Source organism: Cygnus olor, chromosome 1, assembly GCF_009769625.2.
Source record: "Cygnus olor isolate bCygOlo1 chromosome 1, bCygOlo1.pri.v2, whole genome shotgun sequence".
Classification (NCBI taxonomy): Eukaryota; Metazoa; Chordata; class Aves; order Anseriformes; family Anatidae; genus Cygnus; species Cygnus olor.
In genome coordinates, this window is record NC_049169.1 from 179,108,879 (window position 1) to 179,126,418 (window position 17,540).

At 36.1% G+C, this 17,540-nt stretch overlaps 1 protein-coding gene across 5 annotated transcripts in view; it reads right to left on the reverse strand.

The window, feature by feature from the left end:
• ZC3H13 (zinc finger CCCH-type containing 13) overlaps positions 1–17,540 on the reverse strand; it is a 48,724-nt gene that overhangs the window by 27,048 nt on the left and 4,136 nt on the right. For 2 of the 5 annotated variants that reach the window (XM_040541881.1, XM_040541865.1), the window contains exons 2-5: positions 15,456–15,578; positions 14,903–15,012; positions 9,201–9,312; positions 2,459–2,567 (exon numbers count right to left, since the gene is read on the reverse strand). In XM_040541881.1, coding sequence (XP_040397815.1) covers positions 2,459–2,567; positions 9,201–9,312; positions 14,903–15,012; positions 15,456–15,572 — 448 coding nt within the window. In that variant the 5' untranslated portion in view covers positions 15,573–15,578. Of the gene's footprint in view, positions 1–2,458; positions 2,568–9,200; positions 9,313–11,159; positions 11,209–14,902; positions 15,013–15,455; positions 15,582–17,540 lie in introns of those variants that run through there. The other 3 variants (XM_040541876.1, XM_040541883.1, XM_040541888.1) reach the window with 3 other exon arrangements.

Here is a 17,540-nt window from a genome sequence, read left to right on the forward strand (position 1 = left end):
GTTAGTCCCATATGACCCACCATTAAAATACTTGAACTTCATTAGTAACACTTCACTTCTTTTAGAGACTTGTGTCAATTTATCTAAGGTAGCAAGGGAAACCCAGTACACCATTTCTTTCTATTCATATACCAAAAATATCCCAAAAAAGAGTGTTTTCACAAAGACCGAAAATATGTGGAGCCCTGCTTAATTGGGAAATCTCACATGAAATGGATTAAAATAGTAATGCACTATACTAGAGCTTTTTTTTTTTTTTTTTTAATATGGTATCCTACAAATCAATTCATACCTTGTTTAATTACATCTATAAATTGACTTTAAAATAAAAGAAGAGGTCTGCATAACTTCTTTCACTGGGTAAAACCACACTTAAAACATTCTTACTCCTTGGTATTCACATCAGCATTTTCTTCTCGCTTTTTCATTACGTCATTGTCAGTTAAATACCACACCCTTCAGGCCATGCAACTGAAATCTTGTTGAAAAAGAAAGCAGTCTTACTGTTTACACTTCCTATTTTGTTTATAGTTACTTAAGTCAAATACTCAAAAAGCACATTGATAAAAGAACCTTCCAGGAACAGATACCTCATTAAAGATTCATTAGCTTTCACCCCCCTTTTGACACACAGGAACTATATAAAAGCTTTGCAATAACTATGTTGAGTCTACAAATTCTCTTCATGTGGCTTGAGAGCATGAGAACAGCCTCCAGAAAGGTGCAGTTCTTAACAGCATAGGTTCTTTCCCAGTCCATCTGTCCAATTATATTACACTACAACTTCACAGACACCAGTTCTGCTTTACCCACAGAGGTTATGAGCAACACTATTTTGAGAAATTCATAATTCTCAAGCTAGAAGCCTCGATGTCTAAGAATTAAGACATTCATGCTACATATTTACATAAAAATAGATGTTTTTATGTTGCAAATTTTCTTCGACTTAGATTCTATTTCCATGCATATATGCCATAGGACAGTCAGAGCGCAAATAACTTACAGTACATCTTACTGCAAAAAGATTCATTATATCTGAATTCACTTGAGAAATCTCCAGGTTTTTTTGTTTGTTTGTTTTTTGTTTTCCTTCCCAGAAACAAAGTCTGCCACTTGGACTATTAAAACTTTATTTTCTACACTGACTATATCACGGTTTTCTATGTCACAATAAAGTACTAGACAAGCAACCTTCAATCAACTAACAATTACATTTGTATGTTTAGCCAAAATTATTTTCAGGTTATCAGAAAAGGTAAACCACAGCATATGAAGATTTCTAATTTGACAGAGATTTTTGCTATGATTCTGTGTAAATTTTAGGCATTTTAATTTAAGTTAAAATCATGCATCTCTCTCAGTGTATAACACGTTTCCCCCCTTCCAAGTGCTTAGTACAAACCCTTTCGTTTAGGAAGGCACTGTGACTGCATTTGGTTTTCATCATGCAGAACTTCCAGCAGAACATAACCATAAACATAAGCAAAAGCGTTAACCATACAGAATCATTTGTGCATTTTGAAAATATTTGTGGTTACAAGAACAAAATGTAGATATGTATTCTAATATAATTATTTATAACTAGTATCTTGTCTAATAAAGAGCTATAAATTCTTTGGAAAATGACTGTTTCTTTCTTTGGCATCACTACTGTATGGTAGAAAGAATCCTCAACAGTGGACCAGGACCCCCACATTGTCTTGCAATATTTTAACAACTGCTGAAACCTTGATACTTACAAAACTATGTAAATACCACATTTCATTAGAAGTTGTCAGGATTTCAGTGGCAGTTTAACTTGGTCTTCAAAGGAAAAAGGAAAGACTCAGGAGAGGGGTGAGAAAACAATACAGATTTTTCCTCAACTATGCAGTAAATGGATGAATATTATCAGCACCAAGGACAATAAAATCACCTTTCAACCACAACAAGAGCCTCCAGTAGTAATGCAAAGCTCTTACCACTCCTCTAGTATTTTCAGAAGATGATTTGTCCACCAACTGTCCCATTCAGCTGCTGGTATACGCATTCTAATTACATACTTACTAACGACATAGTCCACACTAATACAAATTACACACACACAAACAAAAACGAACAAACAAACAAAAAACTGTTGACTTTTAACTTCAAAGGAGTCATGCTCACTTCTTGGACCGATCAGTTTCAAAATCATCTTGGATTCAGCTACTGACCTAATGGCAAAAGGCTCAACCACAGAATAGCCAATGGCCAAGTTCCTCGTCTGAGGATTCAAAAATAGAATGTTTCTAAAAGTTGTTTTTACTATTACTGCAGTCCAAATCAAGTTGCTCCTTTGCCCTCTTCCAAAAATAAATCTTAATGGCTACTGCACTCTACTTAGAGACTGAATCTTTAACTATTTTACTTTACATACAGTCCAGTATTAGTGCAATTCTCTGAGCTGTAGGGAGACCATTAATTTAATTTCACTTACCTTCTCTATTTGTTTCCCAATCTCCATTTTCCTCTTCACTTTCTGGTGTTCTCTCCTTTGTAATTTTGATATCCTCCTTTTCTCTATGTCTTCCTCGTGAAGACTCTTTCTATAAGGGAAAAATGCTGCATTAGAGTAAACAACTTTATTTTTAAAAGAAGCCTGAAGAAGCAGGTACATTTTACATGGTATTTTGGCTGTTCCTTTTTTATAGTACAAAAAGCAATTTCCCCCTCAGCCTGTTGAAAAAATACCTTCTTAAATAAGCAGAGACTCCACAGGCAAAATACTCTAATGCAATTTCATATAATCAGTATGCAAATAGCAGATGGGGAAAAGAAGGAAGAAGGAATTCATAAAGTAAGGTTTAGAGGCAGGGCAAGAATTAAGCACGTATCAGAGAATCAGGTTTAAAATAAGAACCAAAAGAACAGATTGGGTTCTTAAAATCAGAAGTGTAACGGCGTGAATAAGTTTTCAGCTGTAAATAAGAAAGTCATATGCAAGGCAGATGACCCTCAGAGAAGCTGAACCACTTAACTCTCCAGAGGATAAAGAAGGGATCGGCAATGCAGGGGGCGACCCTTGGCTGGCAGAAGAAAGGGGGAAGAAAATCTAAAGCAACGGACTGGAATCGAGTTTTCTTAATAGCTTTATAGCTGAATGTTCATTGGCTCGATCTTATTAGTCATGTTTAACCAGTGCAGTAGCACCCATTTCGCATGTGGCAAAACAGCGCATGTGGTGCACAGGACCGATGGTCCTATGGATACCTAAGGATGCCAGAGACTGTTTGTTCTTACAGAATGTAAAATAATTTATAAAGCCACCTGGTCCTGAGCTGCTCTTCTCCCCCTGCTATGTTCCAGTAGTAGAGCTACATAGTTGCATCATTGCCTCTGCTGAATCCATATTCTCTCCATATTCTCTAATCTACCTGGACTTAGTGAAGTACAGGACAAAGTGTTTTGATTTTTTTTAACTGTTCACCAAAAAAAAAAAAAAGACGGCAAACCACCCACGAACATCCAAGCTTAGAAGTATCACAGATTAATTTATTATGTACGAAAACACAAAGAGCAAATAACAAAAGCCTGTCCCACTCCCCATTTGTTCTCACCTCCCAGAATGATTTCTTTTGGGGATTCTTCAGTGCTGGTTTGTTGGACCCTTTATGCCAAGAAAAGGAGATGCCTGAGAATTTCACTAGCTATTCCTTATTGTGACTTAGGCCATTAATTACTTGATTTAAATCCTTAAGACCATGTCAGAAACATAGTAGGGAAATAATAAGAGTGACTCTACACAATATTGCAAGTGAATACAACGGAACTATTCCTTTTTATTCTTTAACAATGTTAAACACTAGTTTAATGACATAAGTGATCACAGAGTAAGTACTGCATTTATTTTACCTAGTAAACTGAAAAGTACTTCAGTGCTGCTTAGTTATCTTCAAGCCCCTTATCTTGATGTGCTAAGTATATCATATCAAACCCTTACAAGATTTTGAAAAACTGACCGTTTGCTAAATAACACAAAGAAGCTTCACATGAAGGAACTAACTTGAGTCAAGTGTAACTAAAAGCAGCTTCTAGAATAAGGACAAGTCACATTTTCTTCACTTCATGACAGGATCTCTGAAGTGATGCACAAGATCTTAACTTATCAGGTCAAATTGGTTTCTGACATCAGTTGCAGACAGGTCTACATCAACTAGACCATCAACACAACAGGCACCAAATGCATTCCAGTCTAACAGCAACAACTGTACTAAGCTCCAAAGGAAGTTACTTGAAGAGAAAATAGACTTTTATAAGACTCAAAGTTTGCAGCTTTATCGACAAGCCCCTCTTGCAAACAATTTTTTTCGTACAGCACCTTCCTTTTTCTAGGCTACCTTTCTTGAAAGCTGAATTTGTTCTAGCAAACTGTTTACTTCTGCTATATACTAGTTCCTATAAACAAACAATAAACATTAAATACAAATACTAAATTTTATTAATTCAATCCTATGTGGTACTAGCAAACCACAAGATGCATGTTAGGCCATATCCTATACATACTAACTTCAAAAAACTTCAAGGCCAATCACAAAATAACTTGTTAACAAAGAGCATTCTGAGTAAACTGCACGTTTCAAGAACAATTTAATACTCCATGTTAGAAGCTGTACACAACCTATACACATCTCACCTACACCTCCAAACTTACAATACCACACAAGCGTATTGAAACAGCCCGTATTTTCTCCTCTCAGTGGAGACATTTGGTAGTGGCAGCAATGGGACAATCATACTTCTAAAGAAGAATTGAGAACAAAATCATCTATGAAAGGAATTTTATTGAATTATTGAATATAGGGGAAGCGAATAGACAATTTTAATGCAAGCATGCTATTTTATAAGTCAACACAACTTGATCCAAGCCCGTCCATACACTAAGAAACTTGAGTTTACTTGTCAGGAGAAAAGATTATGGTAAGACAGCATCTTGGGAAGAAAAAAAAAAAAAACAAAAAACTGTGCTTAGAAACTGAGTATATTTTCCTGGGGCACATAATTCAAGAATTTAAATTATGACGGTATAGAACACATTCAGATTTTCTCATGGAAAAGTCTTCAATATATTCCTTTTATTGTATTTGTTTCACTTCCAAGGCATTTCATTCCCTCATACTATGGGCTATATTATTAATGAGTAAATATTTCATTCATATCCTTACAGACCTTCTTATACTTTACATTGTTTTTTTGCACCTCTACCTTAATAAGCCAAGAATAAAATAAGCCAAACTCCTACAGGGCAAAAGCATGTCTTTTATCTGTACTGGAAGATACTGTATCTGAAAAAGACTCCATTTACTAGAATAGAAACAAACTTTTATAACGGTATAATTATTTACTAAAAAAATTGTTAACTGTCCTAAGTGCAGACAGTAATTTAGTAGACTTTGTCTACGCTGTTTTCACGTATGTGCTCGAAGTTAAACTATTAACATGTGTTGAATAGATTATTACAGTTTAATGTTGAATTTCAGTAGAAATGCTACTTAAAGAAAAACATACGACATTATGACTGAATTCTATGAGATTTTATTAAACACCTACTTAAATTGAAGTTCCCCACCTTATAAGACAACGAGTCCTCTACAGCACAAGACTCGATGTCTCCTCGAATGAATTTCCCACTACAGCAAGAAGAGCTTGGCCAAGCACTAAAGGACTTACCCAGTCTGCAAAACATGCTTCTAGCTAGTAAGTGTTATTTTGCCAACACTGATGGAGAGAATATTTATAAGGCTTACAATCTACAGTTCTTACAAAGCAGAAGCTTCGGCTTCAGCCTTGTCAGCGCGTGTGCATGCAGCAGTGACATAAACTAAGTCAGAATTCATTTTAACTCCGGAACAAGCTATCATGCATCAATAGCTCACATCTTTTGGGTAAGCACAGTACTATTTTGCTCTACATATAATACCTCTATAATGAAAATTACTACCACACTGCACAAACATACAAGAAAATGTATTCCGTTTCCCTGAAATGAACAGGTATTGATTCCATTTCAGAGATGGAAGACAACGCTGACCTCTATTTCCAGTGCAGATATTCAAAAGCCACAGTGACAAAAAGCAGATATAAAACAAGTGATAGACATTCCTTACAAAAACCTTTCCTAAAGGTAAATTAAGTTCTTCCCACTTTTTCCCGAATCACACAAACCTCCCAGAAGTTGCTTTACATAATACTTCAAATACTCCAATGTATCTATCTCAGAATTCGGAGAAAAATTCAACATGAAAATTTCCAACTAAATACAGTAACAGCAAGAACCTTTCCTAGTTATTTGTAATGTATTTGATACACTAACATCAGAACTGAAATAAGTCCGAACACAAACCTAAGAAACACAAAAACAACTGAGTTTGCTGTAGTTGTCCATGTAACACAGCATATTGTCTCTGAAAATAACAGTACAAGACATGAAGAAATAATAGAAGATATATTTTTATAAGCTGTCCATGTATGAAATTCCTTCCTAAATACACATAAGATAACCAGTAAAATCTCTATCTCCAAACACAGAAAATCTCTTCTCTTCTACTGCCTCAACTGTTTTCGGAACCTATTCATGGTTTTTTTTACTCTGTCTTCCGGCAATCAGGTAGAATTGTCATATATAACGCAAACAGCATCTCCCCTTGTCATTTTCAAATTTGCTATTGTTTCTACTGGGATAAAATATGAATAAGACGCATCTAGTTTACATTCTCTCAACCATACATTATATGCATTCGCCACAACTCCTTTCTCCTTCTCTCCAGTCTCCTCCCCACCCCTTTCTCACTTCAAAAAGCCCTCTGACTGTATTGTCTTGCATACAGGTGATCATAACCAAACAGCATTTCAAATAAAACCAGACCATTAATTCCTACAGCATAGCAGTGATAATTTTCTATTCCATTTTTACATTACTGAGTATTTTGTTTCTGTGACTGTACTTTGAACAGATGATTTCATTGAGCTGTCCACAATAACTTTTTTCTACTGTATGGTTTCAGTTACTTTTAAAATATTAATTCATATATTTTTTGTATTAAATACTTCCTTCACTGTGCATTACCTTGCACTTGCCAACACCATGTTTCATCTGCCATTGTACTGTTGAAAATCTTTTCCGCAGTCCCTATGGCATTCCTCTGACTTTATTGATCTCAATTAGTATTCTCATATCTTCTGCAAAGTTTAACATTTGGGATGTCCATCATTTTTCCATTCTTAAAAAGTAGCATCTCTTTAGATGAAGCACCATAGCATTCTCTGTAACCTCATTTTAAATTAATCTAAAATTTTCCCATTAGCTGGCTTCTAAAACTGACGATATTATGCTTGTTATTCACCTATCTATTCCCCAAAAGCTTTGTTTCAAAAGAAGCTATTTAAGATTTCACTTATATCAGTTTTCTTTTAACCACTACTCTCTGTTCAAGTTTCAATGCTAGTAGATCAGCGAAGCACAAATTTTGACTGCAGGAACAGTGCTCTTTCTTCTTTATTTAAAAAGAAAAAAAAAAAAACACAAAAAAACACAATTATGAAACTTTTCACGAAACAAGCTACCTTTCATTATTTCAAAATGAAATTAAGACTTCTTATCCATTTCCTCAGTTATCCCAGAAGCTTTAGTAAGATGAAAACGTCAATCATTAGATCTCCACCATAACAGTAACTAATGATGGAGCAAGATTTCTGTAAGCAGTTCAGTTACTTCAGTCTTCTGTTCTTTTGGATATCCTGGTTCTTTGCAATGCAACTCTTGACGACTGTCCCTCTTCATCTATTTGTTCCAGAATATTTTCTTTGGATATCCCATATTTTCCACAGTTGCCTCCGTGCAATTAATACAAAAACCTCAGTGGTTTCCTCAGCCTTCTGTTTTATGAGACTGAAGCAGAGCAATTTTTTCTCTGCAGTGTGCTTATCCTGTAAATAACTCTTTGGTACTTTAACAGATGCTCTAATTCTCCAGTTCCTTTTGACTCCTGTTTCCAGTTCACCTTTATTTGGGGTTTAGTTGCTTAAGAGTATTTTATTATTGCATGAATAGAACACTATAAAAAGCAGGGTTAACTAATCAAAACCAAGAATTACATCAAAATTAGAATTGTACCAGGAGAGAAGAAGTTACAATAAATTTTTAATAATGGTTGGAAAAAAAAACACTTTTCCCACCAACCATGTACTTAGTAACTAAACAGTTTATTCAAAATATTAGAAAATAAAAGAAACACATTTAAGTAAAAGAAAAGACTGAAATTTTACACAAATTAACAGCAACTGAAAACATGATTGGAAGGTAAGCCATTCTGTTAATTTAATGATAGCAGCTGCTGTTGATTTATTTACACCTGACAGAAAAATTCATTTTACACAGCAAGTAGAAACAGATCCAGAGAAAAAAAGAATGCTGTTAATACCTGCAGAAGCAAAACTGATTTTCCACAAAAATAAAAAAATGAAAAATTAACCATTATTCATAGGAAGTTAAGTCTTAAAAAACATGATGCAAGAACACACTGATGCTGATAAAACAGGTGGCAGGATCACACTACCAACTCTGTTCCTATTTGCAACATCAGTGCAGAAATAGATAACACAATTTTAAAGTAAATTTTGATATTTGAGGGGGGTTAGGGTTGCAGAAAGATGCTTATGAAGTGAGAATGATGATAAATTAATTTGTTGCAAAATCCAAAAATGAGCAGTCGGGATGGCTAATGAATATGTGAGGAGGAAGGTGAAATGGATGAGCACAACAATAACTGTGTTGTCTCATCAAAAGCAAATTTGAGATGAACAACTGAAGTCAGGATGCACATAAACAATGGATATGAATAAATGTCAAGGGGAAAAATAATGGATGATTTGAACAATGGTCAGTATACTTTCTTGGTAATATTAAAGAGTCTGCACTGTTATTAAATAGCTGTTCATCAGTATTTATGACATTTTAGTCTGCAGGACTTATAAAATCTCTGAGAACCAAAAGACCGAACAGTGCTATAAAATTTCAATTACAACTATTAAGACACTTCATAATGAAATATGCCACATACTATGTACAAAATGATCAATTTGTTAAACATTTCAAGTATTACAAATCACCACAATCAGGTTTCTAGGACACAGTGCCCAATTGCTACTGAGGGATTCTGGAGTTCTGCAAACTCCATTCTTACCCTAACAGGAGAGGACGATTCCTCTGTACTTCGTTTCTGTGGCTCAGCCTCAACGTCTTGACGTTTGTTCTTCATTCTTTCCCGAAGATCTCCAGTAGGCCTTTCTGGTGACCTGTATAATACAGAAACATGATATAACCAGTTCTATGGGATCATTTTTAAAGGAATACAATCTTTTAACTGTTTTTGTTATTAGTACAGACAGAGATCTAAGCCTCCCACCAAAAGCAGTAAGGATGAAAAAAGTATTCAGTTCTAATGGGCTTAAGCATTCAAAGAAAAAACCGAACATATAAAAACCAAAACTCTTTCAGAACATCAAGGAAGACTTGTCTCTAAGAAGGAAGATTACTTGTATGTATATATGGCACTATGTCATGGCTCAGTGACCGCTCTAAATCAGCTTCAGCCGATCCTAGCCACAACAAATCCTCTTTTTCTGACCATCATGCAAATGTTTCACAATCATTCAGACCAAGTCTTCCCAGTTATCTTTAGCTTTCTCCATATGCTAAGCTGTACTGATTTATATACATATTTAAATAAAATTATTGCAGAGTCAAACTACTGTAGACTAGCAGTTAGTCACATAAAAGCACAACTCCAAATACAGAAGTAGTCCGTAAGTGGAGATCGTCTGCCCTAGTTGCCATCCTCCCATGACCTTGGTCAGACTGCTACACAAAGAATGACTGTCACAAGGCTGTGCATCAGAAATTCACTCTTGGAGGCCTCCTTCATTTTCCATTGCAATAACATAACTATTTCATTATTTAATTTTAAAACGCTGGAATAACTCTACTAGTCTTACAACTGTGTATCTTCTGTGAAACGTATTACTGTGATGTGGGAAGGGGAATATCCTACACTACTACAAGGTATCTTTATAATGTCATCACCTCCTAGTATGGATTCAGAAGTTGATTTATCCCTTACAGGTTAAAAGAGAACAACTCTTGCATTTAAACAAGTTCCTAGGCAAAAAGGACACAGGAGTTGCTTCAAATGATGTTTCGGTTCAAGAAAACAAATTTTCTCTTCATATAAATCTGGCTTGAAACCAAATTTGGTACTTCTGTGATGGCTGTTACCTTTTAATTACAGATTCTTTTGTGAAATGGTTGCATGGAAGTACTGGATTTGTACCCATCAGTTTACACTAAAGAAAGAGTTAAAAATGCTACTTTAGTTAATTAAAAGTTTATCTAATACTTGGATAATGAAATTTGCATTTCTTTCTTTTTTTTTTTTTGTTTAACTGAATTAGAGTTTCCATTTAGAAAGAGTTGTTTCTTCCATCCTTCCTCTGTCACATAATATACAATAGGAAAACTTTGTTTCCCAGCTTAGGCATATTAAAATATTTAAATTAATATGATTTCATTTTCAACCTGTGCACGTTTGGAACACAGTAATTTGTTTCTACTTCCTCCTTTGCAACATTATTTGCATTTAATTCTTTAAACAATGTCACAATGTTGTGTGCCTTAGTATATAAAAAGAAAAAGACCAGTGACTGCTCTCATTTTTAAATGCGTTTAATTCTTTGTGAAACTGCAAATACAGGTCAATCTAGATCAGAGGAATGATACAAAACAGTAGCGTGCTGCTTCTTTCAGCACTAACAAGGATCAAAAAAATATCCAGCATACTAATATAAACAAGTTACCTTCCTTGCACACATGACTATATCTTCTTTAAAGTATCTGGCTTTTGTAAAGATTATAATTCAAGGTATCTTTTTTTTCCTCCCATCTTAGAAACAAAATTCCTTTGTACGACCAAAATTCTCTGAAGCATTCCAAACCATCAGCTACCTCCGCATGTAAAGCAGCTTTCAATATTAAAGTGGCAATTCAAAGCCTAAATTTTTAATAGTATTTCAGGTATGGCACAAAGGATCCAGATTTGTGAAACTGAAACTCAATTTAAAAGGCAAAGAGATTACAGATAGCGTACTTGTATTTATTATTCCTCAAGAGGAGTAATTCTCAGGAAAACCTGGTAGCTGAAGGAGAAAGCAAGAGAACTTACAATGTAGCCCACACATTTTCTAGACAGACGTATAATACTGTGGTATTTATTGAAGTTATATGCTGGAGTGGAAAAAATAATGCAAATCATTTCACTTTTAATTAATACTCTTTTCCAGTGTGGAAGGGAGGGAACAAAAAACTTAGTTTATTAAAACAGTATTTAAATCTGCTCTAAGATTATGACAGTCATCAAGAAATCACAGGAATGAAAAAAGCTACAGCTTCAGGGTTGTGTTGTGCTCTTGGGTTTGTTTGTTTTGTTTTGTTGTTGTTTGTTTTGTCTTACAGCTTCGGGAGAACACTGGAGCAAAGTCAAGGTAACCACCCAGTTGTTCCACACACTGCCCTCCTTCCCCTCAAGTATTATAGCATAAAAGCCAAAAATATCAAATATTTGCCAAGTTTTCAATCTCATGTTATTGAAGAAATAATTACTCAAGAAGCTGTGACTGTTTTCAGATACTTTGGCTTATGCACAGAAAAACAAGCTGGTCTACTAACTAGTTTTCCCTTCAGGTGCACCACAATTTTTGTTTTTATAAATGGCCTACTGACGCACTTGCTTTTTTCTTCCCTTCCAAAAGAGGCTTTTGTTTATTCCAGGTAACGCATGCTGCTGAATTTCACCAAAAAAATACATAATTTTAATTCCACAGTTCAAGATCGTAACTTCACATTGTATCTGGTAGAACCTTCTGCACAAAAGGCTGCACAGTATTATCACTGTACAATGAAAGAAGAAAACTAAATGAAAAAAACTTTAATGAATTAACATTTTGGGTGGGGCCCATATTTTAAGCAAGGCCAAAAACGCTGAATTTCACCATTTCAAATTTTAAGCAGTGCAGTTAAGTGATTTTAAACAGCGTTACTTCCTGCCACAGTTCAGTTCTCCACATGAAGCGGCTTGGTTAGGAAATGCACATTTAAACAGCACCTCCATTTGCTTCTGTACCTATCTTCCAACACGGGGAGCAGCCCACATTACAACACAACCCTCAGAGAACGTGTGTATGCGCATGTACGAGTGCACGTGGGTGTATATAAGCAGATTAGTGCTTAACGTACATATAACTGAATGCTCATGAGACACTGTCCTGGTTTCAGTTTCCCGTGCAACAGGATTCGTACTTTTTAAGATTCATACATTCTTACCTACTGTTGTTGCTTGTTTATTTTTTAAACCCCGTGTAAGGATCCAGAATTAAGAGGTTCAGGCAACAGACAGGTACTGTACTATGATGGCACAAATCACAGAATCACAGAACATCCCAAGTTGGAAGGGACCCATAAGGATCATCAAGTCCAACTCCTGGCACCGCACAGGTCTACCCAAAATTTTAGACCATGTGACTAAGTGCACAGTCCAATCGCTTCTTAAATTCAGACAGGCTTGGTGCAGTGACTACTTCACTGGGGAGCCTGTTCCAGTGTGCGACCACCCTCTCGGTGAAGAACCTCTTCCTGATGTCCAGCCTCTTCCTGTCTATCCTGACAATAATATAAGATGGACGGGATAGCTGCAAAGCAGCTGACCAACAGTCGATGGGCAGAGCATGAGAGTAAAATTCCTTGTGGGACAGCATGTTTACACACAGCTCTTCCCTTATTAGCTTCTCCTGACTTCAGATGCCTGGAAGACAGGCAGGTCTATTACTGGATTCTTAATATGCTTATCAGGAAAGCCTTATATGCAAAAACACGCTAGTTGTTTTAAACAGAAGGATGAAAACTCATGATGTGAGAAGCCGCATTAATGCTGAAACACAGTTATATGCACACTACCTTTAAAAGGCTTTTTTCACATTTTAGAGTCAAGTTTTCCTGTTGTCTGGTGATGTTTTAAACCAAGGGAAGAATTACGGTCAGAAAAAACATCAACAATGAGACTTTGTTCAGACAGGTTTGAAATAGGAGGTGCAAGGAAGGGAGTAAGATGTGCCATGTCCTACCAAATTGCCTGCAAAGCAGACAAAAGACTGCCAGCAGTAAATGCTGAACACGTGTAGCCACACCACCAGCATGTCCCAGACATGTGAACAGGAATACTGCTTAAACTGAACTGGTGTGGAATCAGCATTAGCTTGACTTGCACAAAGCCAATAAAATTACATTTAGAATACCTGGATACATTTGTAGAAAATTGTTAAATAGCATAAAAACTTCTATTATGCAAGTAAAACAGCTTTTTCTGTGCCTAGCCAAGAGCTCTCAGTAGAATCCTCTGAAGACAAGTGTGCTTTTTTCATTTGTCTGTTTTAGTAGGAGGGCTTGCCCCCCTCCTTGTTTTTTATTTTTTTTCCTTTACAAACATCTTTATTAAAATGTTGAACATATCAGGCAAATAAGCAGCAAGATCCATCCTTTGACTTTTTTAGTACAGTCCTAACAGGAAGAAAAAGTTAGTAGTACGTAAATCAGCGTTGTTCTTAAGTGTTAGTGGTGACAGTACAGCAGAAACAAAGCTTTAGTCATTAAAAGAAATGTGACTTCTCTTCAAGTGACCAAGCAGGACCACAAACTGTGCGTTCCAAACACTGAAAGCAAGGAGAAAGCATGCTACATTTAACTTTTTCGATTTAATCTCTACCAATAAATCACTCCTTTTTTCCCCCCCCCCATATGGAACATTCAGCACAGAGCAGAGTAAGATCTTTCACACACCGAAATAAACATCGATCTTAGTGATTTATTTTGTATCCCAGAAGCTACCATGTTAGAAGATCAAACAAGCAAAGTCAAGTCCATCCTGAGAGTGTGGCACAAGAGCAGGAAAGAGAACATCAAGCCAACCTTCCTGTTTGACCTTCACCAAGTTGCTTTATTTACATTTTGATGCTTCAGTGCGCCCATCCGTAATCTATAGGTAACATTGACATCACCGTAGCATCAGGAAACAGCACAGTTTTTGCACGGTTCCCCTTTCTATGAAGGCTTCATACTCTACAACTGACTTTTTTTTTGTCCTTTATAATACAAATAGTACAAATTTACTGCTACGTCTAGTTTCAGTTGACAAGCACGGTGTTACACCATACATAGGACAGTGGGAAAAAACGCATTTTAAAATGAGAGTAACGTGGGAGTAACAGTAAAATTTCTGTATTCTGGAAAAAGTAGGAAATTTTAGAATCTCTTCTTTTGATATAGGATATTTGGCCTTTAGCTAACAAAGTTACAACACTATGTTTTGAAGAGAAGCGTTTTCTCACAGCTAGAAAGGTTACACACCCTACTCATCAAACAGTACAGTGAAGGCAGAAGGGCTACAAGTATGCGATTACTGCTGTAAGTAGTTACAAAACAATATTTTAGTAAAGGACAGAAAGGTGTATCAGAAGCTGCAGTGACACTACACATATAAAAATAACTTAAGGTACTTGATTTCCCTATTTCAAGTAATGTAAGAAATTCATCTGCATCCAGTGGACTCTTTTTAAAAGTTACGTTAAAGTTACTCCCCAAAATCCTGGGAAAACCCACTGAAGGTTGCCAAATCAACTGTTTTGAGCAGCTTCGCAATACAAGTGGTTATTGATAAAACACACCGTTAGGCACGCCACAGCATTTCACTATTAACAAAAAAACACAAACGAACAGAAGACATAGTTGCAAAAGCTATTTTCCTACAGCATGTGAAGAATTCAAAGTGAGTTCTTGATTTACCTTCTATAACTGCTGCTATAGCCTTTACCTCGTGGTGAAGGGCCATGTACGAATCTACATGTGTTCCCATAGAGGCAGTTGCCAGTCTTCAGCCAGTTACGGCACTGTGTCTAAGAGACAGACATCACTGGGTGAATTTCACACTCATTTCTGGAAATACCATTGGTGTGAGTGTGGCAGAACAAACAAATGACTCCACATTAACTCCCATTTATCTCTAATTTCTGTCCACCAGTAACATAACTCAAAAAAAAAAAAAAAAAAAGATCAACAATGAGAATCAGGTCTGGCAGAGAAAAAATTAGGTTGGTGGAAACAGTACTAAAACGTACAGTATTACTGCTCCTGTCCAGAAGCTGGGACAACACACGTTATTTGAAAACTCTAGTATTAGTATTTTGAACATCCATGAGTTAAGGAGTTCTTTTCACCTTTACTAACACCTGTGACATCTGAGTATTTGGCACTTGTGAGCTACTCTTTCCCACCATCTAAATCCTGGAAAAGAAGATGCTGGGGTGGAGAGGAAAAGAAGAATGCTTTCACAACTCACCTCTGCAGTACTTCCAGTGCTGGGTCCAAGCCTTTCAAACACACTGGGTCTTCGGGATGTGCTATCGGATATGGTCTTGGTATTTTCCACTGTGACCTTCCTTCTAATTTTTGACATTTTGTACTACTTCAACCAAAAAAAAAAAGCAAAACTGTAAAATCCTTCAGTCTGGGGCTATTGACACTGAACTCACATGAATAAAATAGTATGATACACGTTGCAAGAGTTGCTGCAGAGGTGATGAAGAAAGAAACAGAAGTCATAAATGAGTGAAATGTATTTAATTACAAGGAATGTCTCTGATTCAAACTAGTCAGCAGAACACCAGTAATGATCATTTTTCACTTTATTTTATGACCTGCTTGGGATTCTTCAGCTTCCCTTTGGGAAAGATCATATAATGTTATTCATTTATGTAGCAAACAATACACAGTACAGATGCTTTCCTTGATCATGTATTTTTCTGCATCAATTCAAGTGACTTCAAGTGGAAAGAACTTTTAACATTACTTCACCGACCTCTCAGAAGGATTCCAACTACTAAAAATGGCTCCCGTTTTCAGAAATGTGTCTGAAAATGAGAGTTCCTTTTTTTTTTTTTTTTTAGTTATGCATGACAGCCTATTGAAAAACACCTTGACATCATCCACACTCTTTATTTCTTCCTGGTTTATATGGTTCTTGGAACTACCCAAGTATATTAAAAAAACAGCAATACAACTCTTAGGCTCCCCAATAAGTAACTGAGTATAATTAAAAAAAAAAAAAAAAAAGCAGATTTTGAAGCAAATACAGCACACATTTGACAAATAAGAAGTCACAATTTATCTTACCTGAGAAAAAAAAAAGGAGTTATTGAAAACAGGAAGAAAACAATATAAAAATAAAGCACGATAGTAGGCAATAGAGACGGGTTATTAAAAAAGGACACGATGGGCTCCAGGATCTATTGTGCATTCTTTAGGTGCTACCAACTTGCACATAAATAAAACAAATTCGGGAAAGTCTGCCAGATGCAGGACAATTTACATGCAGCTCAAAAAGCCACCTCTGTGTTATACAGCCAAATGCTACCACTCTGGAGCTCATTAGTCAACGCAACACGATTAGCTAAACACCGACCTGCTGCCCGCCCTTCTGCTCTCTTCTGCCCCATCCATGTGTTACTGCATTCAGTACACACACACTTGAGCTAATTTCATACACCCAAACAAGAGCCACAAATGACAAAAAGGTCGTCCATACAATCAGAATACGTATTTAAACTAGCCCCCACCACACTGGGTTAGTACCAAATGCCACTCATCTGCCCAGCAGTACGCTCCCATAGCATTGAGACTGTAAGCTTCCATTCTACAGCAAAAAAAAAAAAATAAGGTATAAACGTGTACAACTGCATACAAAATGTAACACTGCTGTAACCTACATTTTACACTTCAAAGTTTGATAATACCTATTCATTTTCCTTGTAGCTTGGTGAAATTTCTGAATCCTACTGTTATTTCAATGGTGAGACCTCCCTACAAGCTGACACCTGCAAACTTTCTACTAACAAAACTCTGTGCTCAAGCTCTTGCTAAGTACTTTAGCTCATTTACAAACAACAGATGAAAGCTTATGCTATGTATTTGTGAGAGTTCTCAGCTCTAGTGACTAACTCTAAGCCTTGGATTATCTGAAGAATTGTATCTCCCAGGTAAGGCTCAGATAACCTAGACCTTAACCAAGATGCTCAGAGGGCAAAAGTTAACCACGTGGTGTATACCAGACATTAAAAACAATGGTTAACATTCATTAGTGCTCTTGAGGATGGAAGCAGACAGTGAAACAGTAGAATTTGCCAGTAGAAGGAAATTATTTGGGTTAGTAAAAACTGTGGAGATTTCCAGAGAGATCTAATTGAGTTAGAAAATCGAGTAATACAACAGCAGATGAAATGCAAATAAATATAATGTAATGCACACAAGAAGAAATGATTTTATCTAAATACTTGATGAGTTCAAATTAGTCCAGTCTTCTGAGAAAAACAATTAGGAGTCATTGTGGACAGCTCAATGTGCAGCAGTAGTTATAAAGTCTGACAGG